Source organism: Excalfactoria chinensis, chromosome 11 (genome assembly GCF_039878825.1).
Source record: "Excalfactoria chinensis isolate bCotChi1 chromosome 11, bCotChi1.hap2, whole genome shotgun sequence".
In the NCBI taxonomy this organism is placed as follows: Eukaryota; Metazoa; Chordata; class Aves; order Galliformes; family Phasianidae; genus Excalfactoria; species Excalfactoria chinensis.
In genome coordinates this window covers 4,117,957-4,133,219 of record NC_092835.1, presented here as the reverse complement: position 1 = coordinate 4,133,219, position 15,263 = coordinate 4,117,957, and the positions used below count along the sequence as shown (strand labels likewise).

Below are 15,263 nucleotides of genomic sequence, written 5' to 3'. Positions count from 1 at the left end.
AACTGATGTCAGTGCCGTTAAGAGGTCCAACCAAGTCAAGGGTAGCACTCCTCCTGCAGCTAGTGATGAAATGTTTGACTCCTTTTTCCAGTGTGTGCCATAAACAGTTTTTGGCAGTAGCAGCATCGTCTTCAGCCCTTCTCACTCATTGCTGTAGAGGACTGACATGGCTATTTATGCTTCTGTGTCTCAGAAGGCTGATGGATGGTTCTGGTAACATGCCTTGTCAATAGCTGTGTGCGTTGTGGCTGTGCTCAGGAGAGGCAATGCAGTTGCCATTCCTCATCCTGTTGTGATATTTTTTTGCTGCTAGTAAAACAGAATGGAGGCAGCACATAGTCAAAGACCCTAGCTTGTGTCGTCTACAGAGGAGCACTGTGATTGTCTGCTCTTGGGTATTCAGAACCTCCTCCAAGGTGTTCTGCATTGACTTGGAACTGACAGTTAGCTAGCTTTTCTTTCTGTTCAAGACAGTTTGAAGGAGCAGATGACAAGTTTACAGGCTGAATCTGAGTTCTGTACTTGTTTGACTAAGGTTGTTGCAACCACCAGTTGCTTGACTCAGAATGCATCTGCAGGATCTGGGCTTCTAAATGAAGTGCGCCAATAATTTGCCTAATGACTTACTCAGGCTATTGAAGGGCACGGTCAAGTCTCACTTCGTTGACATCAGTAAAGCCAAAGAAATAACCAATTTGGCTCTTCACAATGCAGTCTGTTGTTGAAAGTACATAGGCTGGTATTCATCCTGAAAACAGAACTCTATGTGCAATGCTATTTAATACTGTGTGCGTATCCAACTGTATATTTAGAGGCCTATAATACTTCTCAACTGACAACAATGCATTTAATCTAGCACTAGATTACTGCCAGGATTACATGGCAGGCCGTGTTTCAAGAAGTGCTGTTAGAATTCAGTGACATCTACAGTACATGTGCTGCCACTGAGGCATGACCGCTGTGCCGTGGGCTCTTGCAGAGGTCACAGCAGCAGACTGGAACATTGTGTTTCCAGTTCCCTGTAAGAACCCCCTGAATGAAGGATATGCTGGAAAGCAACTGAAAATATTGATGGAAATATTGCTGCAAATACAAGAATACAGGGCTTGGTGACTAGGTATTGCTCCTTTGTAACCGGGCGTGTAGAGACAGTGTGCTCAGGGAGATGAGATAAAAATGAAAATGGGAGACAGGACAAGAATTTCAGAGGTGTGTCGTGTCTGGCACTGGTGGTTGTGGCTGTGCCTGTAATGCTCTGATATGCATAAGATACGCTCCTAGGCAGTTGCACCTTTGAAAATCTGATGCTCCCTTTCTCCATGCCTAATCCTTGCACCACGGCAGGGACTCTGAACGTACAGTAAAGCTTTTGATCTGCTTTCAGAGGGGTATTGGCAGGAACTTTTTAGGACTGGCTGTAGAGCTGTTAGGATGTGGGTCACAGCGAAATGCTGTATTGATACCCTGGAGGAGAGTCTGAACTTTTTATTCTGCACAGAGCAGAACCTGAGGTTAAGTGTCTGCCTTACGTCTGGGTCAGAGAAGTGTATTCCCCTGTTGTTCTCTGAGTTTTTGAGTTGGGTTCAGTGATCCGAGGTCTTGCAGAATGTTGCGGGATTTGGAAATATGGCGCTGTGGTGCTTATGCTCCAGGTATTGAATTTGATTTTGGTTTCTGTTTTATGTGTTTCCAGTAAGAGTTGGTCTTTTTTCGCAAGGAAACAGGAAAAGGTTTAGTTTGGGAATTCAAAGGTATGTATTTTTAAGATTAAACATGTTTGGGAACCTGAAAGAAACAGGCTCTTTCTCAACATGATGAGGGCTAGAGAAAAAGGCAGATTTCATTATGCAAGCTTTATGTTTTCCTTCTATTAATGATTCCTCCTAAAATGTCTCGATAAGTTCAAGTTGGAGCCTGCCAGTCACTGGAGCCTTTTTCAAAGGGTAAAACGGGTGCTGTGCCTTATTTTCAGATGCTTTATATTTAACCTGTTTATCTCTGAGGAAACAATTGATAAACAATCTCTATGTTAAGCATTCTTCTGTAAATGTCACCGGGGAAAGTGCAGGTAGGAAAATGAAGCTAATGCATTCTCAGTGCTCTACCCTTCCTACTAATTCTGCCCTGGTGTTTTTTCTGATAAGCCAGTTTTTTGCCATAGCTGGAAACACAGCAGTGCTGTGACATTGTGTTAATGCTGCAGTAATGTGTAGCCAAAGCAATTAGAAGGAAGAAAGCTGATACCGACAGTAAGTTCACATTTACTTTTTGTTCAGACATGGTTTAGCTGGAGTTGAGTTTGTCAAATGAAACATTTAGAAAGTAAAAAGTGAGAAATAAGCCTGTGTGTGGCTCAGTGCAGGTGGCTGGTTGTCCCTTAGGGCCCATCTGTTGTGTCCTTGCTCCTTTGCTTAAGACAAAGCTGCTCTGGCCTGGAGAGAGCCCAACCTGTGGAGCACAGATCTGCAAGACAATCCCTCTGTCACCATTATGCTGTGTCTGCAGTGGCGATGATGTACAGTGATGTGGTGGCATTTGTGGGTTTCAATTACAGAGGGGAGGGCAGGAATGGTTATCCTTGTTTCCATTCCTGCTGTGGGTAGAGCTGATGCGAACAGAAGTGGTCAAAAACCTTTGTGTGTGTTCAGGTAGAGAGTTCAAACATACCTCTGATTTGGAAGCTTTTGTATTCTGCTGAACCCAAAATGCCGTAGAGGAGAAACAAGTCATGTTTTCATCAAGGTTTGGAGCCCAAGCCATAACACTCAGTGGTAGCTGCAATCCATGGTGGTTTGGCTTCGGATATACCAGTACATGCTAAAGCACTTTGGCAGTATTGGCTTTATGAGAGCTTTCTGCTGGAAAATCTGCAGCTGGTTTAATTCTGGGCACACGGTTTGCTGAAAACAGTTCAGATTTCCTTGGTAGAGATTTCTTGGACTCACAATCGTGACTCTTTGGTTGTTGAGGTCAAAGCTCAGAACCGGCACACTTAACTTGCCCGTTCCTCCCTGCGTGGAAAACTCAATGTACAAAGTTGTGGTTGCAATATTTAAGGATTTATAAAAATGAGCTATTTCCTTTGGAGACAACAAATAAATTAATAAAGTAATCTTGACAGAGGGCAAGGAGATTGCTGCAGAAATGTGGACAGGAAAGCTGACTGGACAGCTTATTTGGACCTAGAAAACCAAAACGTGATTTCCAAGGGTGGGGGTGAGATCTGCAACCCTTGTGCCAGCACTGCCTGGCTTAGCTTGTTGGAAAGGTTAGAATTGCTTTAGAGGAATTCTTTTTATTTTCTTTTGTTAATGACATGGGAAGGTGGAATGTCAGGGGAGACAATTAACCTGTTGTAGTATGCCAGCCTGTTCTGTTGGGAGGGTATTTCTTTCATGGATCACCTAACACGCCTAGGTGGTATTGTAGAAGCCATCTCTGTGTTGGTGTATAGCGTGCCACATAATGCTTCCCTTTTAAGTGGTAGTGTTGTGGTCTGAGGGTATAAGTAAGGCCAAGTAAATAGGGAGAGGAAATCAAGAATGCTGTGTGAGCCCTGCAGCCTTAATACTCTCGTGTTGCATCTCACCTTTAGATGTGCAGCAGTAGCTGCTGGCTGGGCATGGGAATATTTCTTCCAAACGTGCATCACCCAGAGGAGTGGTGGGGGAAAGCCCTGCTGGTGTCCTGAAGCAGCAGCTTGGAGCGTGTGAGCCTCATTGCCTGTGTGTGAACCATCTATCGGGGAGCGCAGAGGAAGTGAGTGAGTGCATTTAGTTGAGGGCTGAAGCATTTAGTTCAAAGAGAAAGCATGTTGGAGGACTCGGGCAGCTTAGTCTTCCGAAAAACAGCGTAAGATAGAATATGATGGATTAGTTTCTAGTAAACAAGGCTTCTCTGGAAACATGTTTAATTGGAGCTGTGGTCATTATGGTCCCTGGGGGAGACTATTGCAATTCCTTGGAATTCTTCTTTGGCCCTTATAGAGCAGCCTGGATGAAAAGGTTTGCCAGTTTCACAGAAGATGATGGCAGCGTTGCTCTGTGTTTTTCCCTTCCAAGTGTGCCTGCTGAGATGACAATAGCAGGTGCTCTCGCTTCATTTTAGGCACTCTCATCTTAAGAAATCATGTGCTGGGCTAGTTAAGTGTTGCATCCAAACAGAACAATTACCAGCTGAGCATGCAGCTTCATACTGCTGCATCCTTCGTGAGCACAATGTCACGATGATTTGAGTTGGATATTCGGTTCATTTATTTTTAAACAAAAGAGAAAGTATCACTTTAAATTCTTCTGGGTATTCTTCTCCACAGTCAGGGAGCTCATGGAGGTAATTCAGGTTCTCGCCAGTGCGCTGCGTCCTCTCCATTACGTGTTTACCAGTCAACTGACACTTTCCTCAAATATTTGCTCTGCTGTTTCACTGCAGTTGCCCTCTCCTTCTCCATTCCCTCACCATCTTTTTTCCATGGAGGTATCGCGCATATTTTATTCACCCTATATTTAAATAGCAGCACTCCCTCCCAGTGCAAACAGGCAGTCGTTAAAACAATGAGGAAGACCAACAGTGGAGGAGGCTGTGGGTGAGGCCAGGAGTGTGCAAGAGCAGTTTTGCAAGAGGTCTCCTGAAGAAAAGCAACTTTCTGTTAGTGCCAGGGCGTCAGCCTGTATTGCTTGGAGAGACAAAACAAAGCGGAAATCACTGCTGCGGACAGCTGGGCATCACTTAAACTTATGGAGAGTTGTGCAACTTATTGCTAGAGGTGAGACATAAAGCAAAACACTGGGACCACCATGTTTTCCTGCCTCTGCCTTGGGAAGGATGGAGGAAGGGGAGGAGAATGGGATTTCACGCAGCCCTTGGTTGTCCTCAGGAGGTCCCTGCTTCTTTCCCTTGAACAGCAGAGAGCTTAGTAAGACTACAATAGAGCACCTGTGGCTTTATTGAGGGATCCAGCATGTATCAATTCTCTTCTGTAATGCAGAGCAGACAGCTGTAAGCATACTTTGCTGGGGACTCCAGACCTGTTCATCCTTTCCCTGAATGGGGAATCCCTTGTTGAGAATTAAGCAGCACATTTGGGTTACTGCAGTCCCTGTCAAACCATCAGGTTGAGATTGGATGTGGTGTCCTGGGAGCTATGGGACTAAAAGTGCATTAAAAATAAAGGAAAAAAGCACAAATTGAAACTGTTTCACTTTTAGCTTTTCAACTATTGTGGTATTTGATGGTTTTGTTGCATGGATGTGAGAAGTAGTGTTGGAGGATGCTTGTTTAATCAAAAAACGGGAATGTGATATATGGCACATTTATGCTTTGTTTAGTTTTGCAGTTGTTTGGTGAGCAAAAATCAGTGAGAAAGGAGCTAGGATGTGCACGATGAAGGCAACGTGAGCTGGCAGGGTTGCGCTCTCTAAGTCCTGCACTTCTAATGGGACGTGTGATCTTGGGTTCACTTTGCTTCTCTGCCATTCAGTGTTTCGTACTTGGGGCACCTTTTAGGTTAGCCCTTGTACTGACAGACGGTGGAGATGAATGCCGTGCTTCCCTTGCAGTTGCCCGAGGCCTTTCGAGTTTTCAGCTAAAATTTTCCATGGGAGGTGCAGATCCTTGTGCAGCGGATGTGACCTTACTGATAACAGATGTGGTTTCCTTCTTCACCTTCTGCTGACCTACTAGAGGTAATGAACAGCAGGCCCTTAGAGATCTGCAAACCAGCAGTGAAAACCACTGTGTTTACAAGGTGCAATGAAAACATGCTGCAGTGCTGTTACCTACACCAGTGATTTCTGATTGTTGAGACCAGTCCTGAAGAACTCAGCTGGGCAGAGCTTTTCCTTTTCTAGTACAGATCAATATGGTTACTTAGCAGGCTGACTGTTTCCCAGGTGCCAACTTCGTATCTGAAATCAACAGATAGTCTTGAATTTCTGACTCTCAGGGCTGTCCCTGGTTAAAATAGCCATCAAAGGGTGACTTTTTGTTTTAGCATGGATCATGCCTGCTTTGGTCCTTTCTCCTCTCTCTGGCTTGTCAGTGTTTGTTGCATTTCATAGCCTGCAACAAGGCTGATACATTGAAAGAGGATTGAAAATAGAGAGCGGCCTCGACTTGTGAACAGTTTGTGGATGCAGTTTTGTTTTCTGTCACATTATAGTTGCTATGGTGACTTAGCAAAAATCTCCTTAGCAGTCAGTAGATGCTTCATATTCTGGGCAAAAGTCAGAGTTTTGCCTGTATTTTCCAGTGTTCTACTATCAGTTGTTCTACAGAAGAATGTGTGCATAGAGACCTATGCAATAAGTCTGTACATCTCCCATTGCTTATTCCTGCTGCTGTAGGAAGGTATGTACCTGCTGTGCTGTGCCTGTTCCTTCCTGAAGTAATTTCAGGAAAGGCAGAAAAACAACCTATCCGTCTTGTCAAAATCATTGTGTATTTCTTCCACAGGAGGGTAAAACTGCTGTAAGTGACAGATGAAAGGGAACATGAACCCTGATAGAGAAGGGTCCTTCTCACGAGTCGGTTGTGCAATTTTGGAGGAGGAGGATGCATTCAGGGCTGATTCACATGGTTAGATTCAGGAAGTCTGAGCTGTGTTCCCACATCTCCCCGAATTCTCATGTCACCTAGGGCATGATCAAGAACACGATGCAGCTGCAGTCTTCACTGAGATGTTCTTCTGGGTTGATAGGTGGGGGATAATAATCCTTCTTTCCGTTTTTCTAGGTTGGGGGATAATAATTCATCTTTTCAATTTTTCTGAGTTCACTGGGAGGCTAAGATTTGGAGTTCTTCATGCTTCTCTCTCCTTTGATGGTGAACTCTGTGCAATTACAGAGTACTTCAGAAATATGGTCTGTGCAATAGATGAGTGCATTCCTAGGTGATGAGCAATCTGTTTTTGTCACTGTGCCCTTCTGATCTGCAAAATACTCTGCCCCCAGCACTGAAATCAGCAAAGACTGCAACAGATGCTCACGGAGCAGAGGTGTTCCACCTGGTGCATATGGAAGCCATGCTGTGCCAATAGGTTGCATTAACCAGCTCTGTCCCCTTCCTGACCTGGTCAGGCGCAGCTCACAGCAGTTCTCATCGCTGTTAGCAGAGGGTTGGAATCAGGAGACTGAGGTTTTTGGACTCCAGTACCATTTCTTCTGAGCACCCAGCATTGCTGTGAGCCCCATCTGTGTTCCCTTTGACACATGGGGCTTGTCACAAAAACAAACCTCTGATCTTTTGTGGATTCTCAGATATGTCCCTCTTGACGCTGGGCATCTTCAGAAAGGTCTTGTTTTAGTCCCAGAAATTCAGGTAGTTCTGTTGGCATAATAACTGAACACGTTGAAGTGCTTCTTCAGCTGGTTTTGACAGTAGAAGAATCTCCTCATTAAAAAAAAATTCCACCTGTATTTCAAGGAGTATAATTAATACTTTTTTCCTGCTTATTTGACTCTTGTCATGGTACATACCCCATAATATGACCCTATTTTCTCATCTTCTTAATGACAAACTCCTATTCTATACTTTAAGCACATTTCAGACCTGAATTAATTTGTAGCTCTCTCCGCCGACGCCTCATGCATGGACTTCTCGGGTTTTGGCACCTGTATGTCTTAGCATGGAGAGTGGTTCTTTCCCACCAACCCTTTGATGAATGGGTTTGTCTTGTCCATTTCCTGTAGCTCCACACAACTGATCAGCCCGCTACAGATCGCTTTTTCTTTTCCTGCACAGCCTGGGATAATCTGCTTCTTCGTGGCAGCAGTTCCATTTTTATCAGCTTCGTAAGGTTAATTAATGTAACAGCCTTCAGTCCCAGTCCTCTTAAATATGTAGAGGAAAGAAGCTGTAGAAAGCTAGCTGCAAAGCCTGACTCGATTGAATTGCTGTTGAAGTTCTGAGTTACATTCCCAGCCTGTATAAATCAGTGATGTTTTCCTCCATTGTGCCCCTGCTCACCATGCACAGGACAAGTGAAGTCTCTTCTTAGTGTGAAACATGTGAGACCTCCAACTCAGCAGCAGGACCAGGAAGGCTGGTGGTGATGGTGAGCAGGCCGGGGGCTGGGAAGAGTTTAGATGTGGGAATGTTGCTCCAAAGGAGCACAGAAATTCCTTTCTGCAGCTCTGGGACAGAGCTGGGTGTCTCACTGCTGTTAGTCTTTCTGTCTGTTTTCTTATCACATTAATCTCCATGAGATTAACATTGACTTTAAACTCTTTCAAGTCATTATGACAAGTGTACACGGCAGTAAATTCTTCCATATCAAGAGTGAAACAAATTGCCCTGCGCTGCGTATTATGGTGTAGTACTGCTAATTGCTTAACTTGATAAATGCCTTCTGATAGGTTATATAGTTAATGAATAAAGATGTTAATTGCTCTTATCAGAAACAGCTACATTTGCAGGGCCGTTCTCTGGAGCCATGGATGTCTCCTAGGAGAGATTTATTTCAAATTGTCCATTGTTTGCAGCAGTTTCAGAGTTCAGGCTGAATAGTCTCCACCCCCATCAAAGTTTCCAGAGCACTCAACTCTTCCTACACGTTGTTCAGCAAGGCTAAATCTTAGTTGGGTATGGCAAACTTATTGCTAGTACAGCATGCTCGTGTTCCCACTGTACAGCAGCATGCCTGTTAAGAGCAGCCTGGGGAGAACTAAGCACCTGAGAGTGGAAGAACAAGGGCCTGGAACATCCCTATTTCCTCCCACCAGCTGGAGTATTTAATTGGGAAAATCATTCTTTATTGTTGTTGTGTTGGTGGAAGTTGTCAGTCCAAATACGCTTTAATGCAAATAACCATCTATATTTGTAGAATTCATATTTTCTAGATGCTCTTTTTGGAAAATATGTAGCTGAAGGTTTAGTACATGATTATATGAGTAAGTGCCTACAAACATCATATTAACAATGGACGTCATGTTTATTCTTTCCCTTTTAGAATTTCCCATGGAAACAAGTGGGCAGATTTTTGCATTATTGAGCAGTCTGCTGCTGCCTTTTCCCAGAAACACTAAGAGAAAGCTTGCCTTACACGTGAGCCTGAATGTTCTTCCAATTTTGGGAGCACTGAATCCCGCAAGATTTGATTTATAGTGGGTTTTGGTGTGCGGCTATTCTGGAACCGAGTTGTTTCAAAGCTGTATGATTAATAAATCTTTGCAGAACTGAAAAAAGAAAAAGAAAAGTTCTCACCGAGTTTAAAGCATACCTGATTTCCCAATGGAAAAATTGCATGTTTTGTTAGGAGGCTGAAGGCTTTAACATGGAGGGGAAAATGATTTCTGTGACTTCAGGTTTTTGTTTGTCTTAATAAATTTCTTCCTCATTTATGAGTCTCATAGAGTTCTTCAGGACTTGTTCAGCAGCAGGTTGTGAGCCAGAAGTTAGAGCTGTAACTGTAAATCTGGAAATTGACACATATGGATTCTCTAAGTCAGGATTAATTCTGTAGAGTGAAGGAGAAGAGTGCATTATCTCACTTCCTTTGATAGATTTCAGACGCATAAATCCCCTCTTCAAGATTGGCAGCTATAAAGAAAAGAATTATTATTTTCTTAATTGAAAGCATTTTCAACTGAACTTGATTTACTGCTCCTTAAAGATGCTGTTGGTTTAGAATGTGAGGTGTCTCACACTGCTCATCAGGGGTGCAGTATTCTGGTCCCTGCCCCACAATGTGCCCCCCATGTTACGTTAATGAATATGTTTCTCTTTCGTGTTACAGATCAGACCGAACCAGCAAAAAAAGTATTCTGGCAAATGTCTGAAATGTGTTTTCAAGCATCTGAATCCACATTTCTGGTCTTCCATGTTGTGGTTTGGGTTTCCCATGGAGTGAGCTGTGGGTGAGGATGCAGCTCCTGGGTTCATGCGAGTGAGACCTGCTGGCAAATGGGAAGGTTGAGGACTTGTGCTGCTTCTTTGTCAACTGCAGTGATTCAGTGATTGACATGCACATACCTGAGCATCAGAATTGCCTGTGTTTTAAGATGAACTGATGACTCAAACTGCGGTTTTACCTCAGGCCATTTCCTGATAAATGGCTGAACTGTGCTTGGTCTTGTGAAAGCACAAGGAACACCACTCTGTCCTCATTTCTGTGCATGCCCAAGGCTTCTGGAAGGGACCTTTGGCCTCTGCACCCAGCATCTTCTCAAGCCCCTGGGGCTCCTCGCGCTCCAGTGCAGTTCCTTTTCAGGTTCCTCTAGAGCATTTCTGCATGGCCCTAGTGTGGTCGCATGGTCCTCAGTGTTTATTGCACCTGCAAGCACCATACTTGGAGCTCTGCACAGTAACAAGTCACTTTGCATTGGGCTCTTTCTTTTGCAAAATAGGGGTGAAGTTGTCTGTAGTTTGTTTCAACTCTGGAAACACCAGTTCAGAAAATACTTGTTTTTTTAGAGCACACTGTTTTTAATGCCTACAGAAACAATGCATGTGACATCTCTTAATGGGATTATAGTAGGTTTGGGCTACTCAGTTTTTGTATATAGGACAGCAAACAATTGTTGTAAGGCTTTGTGTGAGGTGTAGCTGGATACAGAGGATGGAGATCACAGAATCATAGAAATCAAGGTTGGTAAAGACCTCCAGTCCAACCATCCACTTACCACCAATGTTTCCCACTAAACCATGTCCCTCAGTACAACATATGCACATCTCTTGAACACGTGCTCTACAAAGGACTCCATTGGCATGGTGCTTCTACCTGGAGAAAGGAGCCATCTCTGTAGAACTTGTTTACAGCTCAAATTCTGTGAGAATTCAAGTCTTCTTTGAAGGCAATGGAGGCAGTCAGCACCTTCTTATGTGAGAAATTTAAATTGCCTTGATTCATCTCAGTTTATGTTTGCATCGGTCGATCTGGGATTTCTCCCTTCTCCAGTCTTTCAGAGCATGTTTTTGATATCTTTCCCTCCTGAGCATACTAGATTTTCTGCTGGCTGTTTTCATATTTTTCCCTGAGTGTTGTAATGCTGATTACCAAAGGATCTTGGGCCTTTGGCTTCCTGTGAGAACAAGATAATTACTCTCCAGTAGGCAACGCGTGACGTACAGTATCAGCATTAAGCCACTGGGATTCCAGTTTCTAGTGTAGAACAATATTGCGGGTAATGAATAAGCAGAAGTTTATCATACTTCCTGCATAACAAGGTTTTTGTTAAAGAGACAGTGAAAATTGTTTTCGGCGGGGGCTAAAGCAAAAAGAGCCCTCCTGTAGCAAGCGTTGTTTAAAATGGTACTGAAGTTGAGTTCCTAGACTTGCTGACTGGCTCTGTGGCAGCAGTGTTGCTTGATGGGGTCACCAGGTATGTTTTGAACAGTGCAGTTCGCCTTATGACCATCTATGAAATGAACTTAAAAGTCTGATTTCCAGCTCCTCCACCCACGTAACTTAGAGAAGAAAGCCGTACCAACAAAGCGTAGGGACCTTCCAAATGCAGCTTGCTGATTTCACACTCGCCCCCAGAGTCCCATCTTGTGATGCTCAGAGTTGGCCCCATTCGCCCCTGAAGAAGATGTATTTTTTTCCCTCGTCTTCTTATTTCGAGACCATCAATTAAAAATAATCTGTGTATTGGGCGCAGAGGGAGTAAGTTTATGAAGGTTCGGTTAGATGTAAACTGGCAACAGTGAGAACATAATTCATAAGCATAATCAGCTCCATTCACTTGCAAGATGTGGCCAACACAAGGGCTGGTCCACGTGGGGGGATTAATCAGCATTTCTGCAGAAGAGCAGTTAACTCTGCCATAGCAGTATTGATCAGTTTGCTTACACTATAGCACAGCAACACAAAGTACAGTGTATGTATGTGTACCCAGTACATACATGCCTGTATCTCTGTGTGTTTACTCACGTGTAGGACATAACTTTATGTGGGCTTGTGTATACACATTATTTCAGCTTCTCTCTATCTCAGATATAATTGTACTTCTGTAATGCTGAAGAGCTATCAGGATGCTAATAAGGAGTTTCCTTATTTCCTTGCTGCTGTCAATATATATTGTACGTGTAATTGCAATGTGTGGTTATTTATATTTTAATTGTGACTTTTGCTTGAAATTGGGGGTCAGCAGTATCTGCAGTTTGAAACTGCTACTCGCCTGTGAGAGAAGATGAGTAGGTTGGGTGCTCCCAAGTCTGGCCTGTTCAGTTTTTGTTTGTTTGTTCATTTGTTTTTTGGGTAATCTTACTTGAACAAGTTGGATGAAGGTGATTAGGCTGATCTCTCTGCTAAATGGCCAGTGTACGCATTTTGTTTCACAGTTTTACAATGTATTGCAGCTATTTTCATCATCAAAAATAATTCTAGTAGTACTGTTCTTACTTTGAGATTGTGGAACTTCTGGTGACTAAGTAAATGTTTTTTTTTTTCCCCTCTCCTTGCAGCCAACTGGGTACATGGAAAACTCCATTTCCTACAGTGCTATTGAAGATGTTCAACTGCTGTCCTGGGAGAATGCCCCTAAGTACTGTTTACAGCTCACGATCCCGGGGGGTACTGTCTTACTTCAGGTACAGTAAACACAAAAGTACAATTCTCTTTCTTTAACTATGAATCTTCCTGACTTTTATTTGCTGTTGATGAAATGTAGTCCTGATTAGCTGGGCTCAGAAAAGGCAGAGAACTCCATGCTGTCAAGTTATCTTCCTGCCAGCAAATTAGCTCAGTGATAGCTCTGCAACGGTCCATGTTGGTTGATGGTCAGAGTGAGATTTGTGGGGCACAATGACTTAATCTTGTTGTTGATTGCATGAATCAAAATAGCGCTCTGTGCAAAGGAACACTAATTTGAGCCTGGAACCATCAAAAGTGAAAAAAAGATCAGTTTGTATAGGAAACTCATATCTTGCAGTGGAGCAAACACATATCAGTTTTTTAAAGATATCTGATCTGCACCAAAAGATTTCAGATGAAGCTGTGTATTGCAGCCTGCAGCTTTCTCATGGGAGGGAGCAGAGGGGCAGGCACTGATCTCCGCTCTCTGATGACAGCAATCAAACCTGAGCAAACAATGTGGAGCTGCGTCAGTAGTGGGTCAGGTTGGATATCAGGAAAAGATTCTTCAACAGAGAGCGCTAAGGTGCTGGAACAGCCTTTTCAAGGCAGTGGGCATAGCACCGAGCTGCTGGAGTTCAAGAAGCATCTGGACATTGCTCTCAGATATATAGCTTGATTTTTGGGTGGTCCCATGTGGAGCCAGGAGTTGGACTCAGTTATCGTTATTGGTTTCTTCTAACTTGGGTTGTTCAGTGATTCTATGGTTTGCATGGGGCAATGCATTTTATTTATTCCAGGTATCTTCATCCACTGGTGAGGGCTTATAGGGTTCCTTAGGTCACTCCATGTTGTAGTGACAGAAGAGCATTCCACAGCTCTGGCCTTTGGAATTACATTAGATTAAGAAAAGGAAAGTAACTGAAGACTCAACTGATGGACCCCCAAAGAATTAAAAGGGGTCATAACTTGAGAAAGACTGAAGTGATTCCAACTTGGCTTATAGAGTAGTTCTCAGCATTGTCACAGAGACAAATTGTTCTGTTACCCTTTGTTTTTTCGGTTGAATATACAGTCATGATTGTGTATATGCATTTCATGTGGCTAGGATTGTAAGCAGACTGGTTGAGTGATTTCTGTAGAAATTGGGTAGAAAAGATTAGTTTAAACTGTGGGAAACCAATACGAATAAGACTTGGTAGTGCCAAGATGACTCCAGCTCTCTGCCTTTGTTTTGAATGGTTGGGGGGCCCATTCATACACAGAGCTGTTTCCCAGTAGCTCAAGGGAGCACAGAGCTTGACCTCAGCCCTCCATGGGGGGATTGGGATTGTTTTGGAGCGTCATAAAAATATCATCAGGTTGTGATGATTTTCAACATGGCAAACACGCGGCCACTCAGAAATGGCTACGCGTGTATGTGGAAGGCCACATCCGTTGTGGAGGATGTTTCTGGAGCTCCTTTTTCCTTTACCTCACTGGTGTAATCATAGAATTGTTTGAGTTGGAAGGGCCCTTTAAAGGTCATCTGGTCCAACTTCCATGCAATGAACAGGAACACCTATAGCTCTGTCAGGTTGCTCAGAACCCCATCCAGGCTGACATTGGATGTTTCCAGGGTTGGGGCACCCATCACCTCTCTGTGCCAGTGCCTCAGTGCCTCGCTTTTTCCTCATATCCAGTCTAAATCTCCCCTCTTTTAGTTGGAAAACATTTTCCCTTATCCTGTCAGAACAGACCCTACTAAACAGTCTGTGTCCTTCTTTCTTATAGCCCCCCTATAATCCTGGGGTTCTGCAGCATTGCAAATGGGGGATACAGTCCTTCTTCTACTGCATCTCCAGTGAGTTTGGGATGACCAAAGGATGTCTCATCCTGTGGGCTCTCCTGCTGCCTGGGTAGCATTTGCACATCTTTTACATTATCCTTGGAGCACAGATGCGTGTCCCATTGCACACAGTGCATGCACACATGCCTCTGCTTGATGCCAGCACATTGCTGTGTCTCAGAACGACTTGCTGATCTGAGGTGTTTCCAGGGAGTGTATGGAGCCGAATTTCAGACAGGCTGCTGCAAGTCCACCTAAGTCCTGATTCTGTGGTAGGAAAAGCCTATACGGTGCATGACACTGGGGAAGGCAGACAGACAAACTATGGTTTCCGAACAGCTGGATTAGGGTCCTCATTGTTGACAAAATCTTCCTTGCTTAATGCATTAATTGAATTAGAGAGAAACTCATTTGTCAAGGTGGACAATTTTTTTCTGATTCCTATTTACCATGAATTTGCATACTAATGTTTGTGTTTATATCCATTCCAATGGCTGGAATGGTTGAATTTGCCTTTTGAAATTCTCTTTTTAAGTCTTTATTCCATAGCTTATGGTGGCTGCCTTTACCGTCCTGCTTAATAGGAAAGAAGATAAAGTGTGAACCCTCAGCTCCCTACTGAGTTTAAAGGCACTGTGTTAGGGCATACAGAATTGGAATTGCAATGGCCTGCCCTGTATTTCTTCAAAATAAACCAACTCCACAAATAATTACATTTGTTTTTTTGTTTAAGAATGGATGTATTTTCTTCAAGTAGATTGATGCCTTTCTGTGACCTCCTAAGAGCTGACACAGAAGTGCAGTCAGCTCTTCTTTTGTGGCCTGTCCGTGCAGAATGGATGGGTCACGTTACAGTATGACTCGGTGGGAATTGCAACAGAACTGAAAACATAGGCTTTGAAAATGTTTTTAGTATGATTTAGTCCC

At 43.5% G+C, this 15,263-nt stretch overlaps 1 protein-coding gene across 1 annotated transcript in view; it reads left to right on the top strand.

The window, feature by feature from the left end:
- CMIP (c-Maf inducing protein) overlaps nt 1-15,263 on the top strand; it is a 121,261-nt gene that overhangs the window by 52,529 nt on the left and 53,469 nt on the right. The window contains exon 2 of the mRNA XM_072346480.1: nt 12,400-12,525. Coding sequence (XP_072202581.1) covers nt 12,400-12,525 — 126 coding nt within the window. The remainder of the gene's footprint in view (nt 1-12,399; nt 12,526-15,263) is intronic.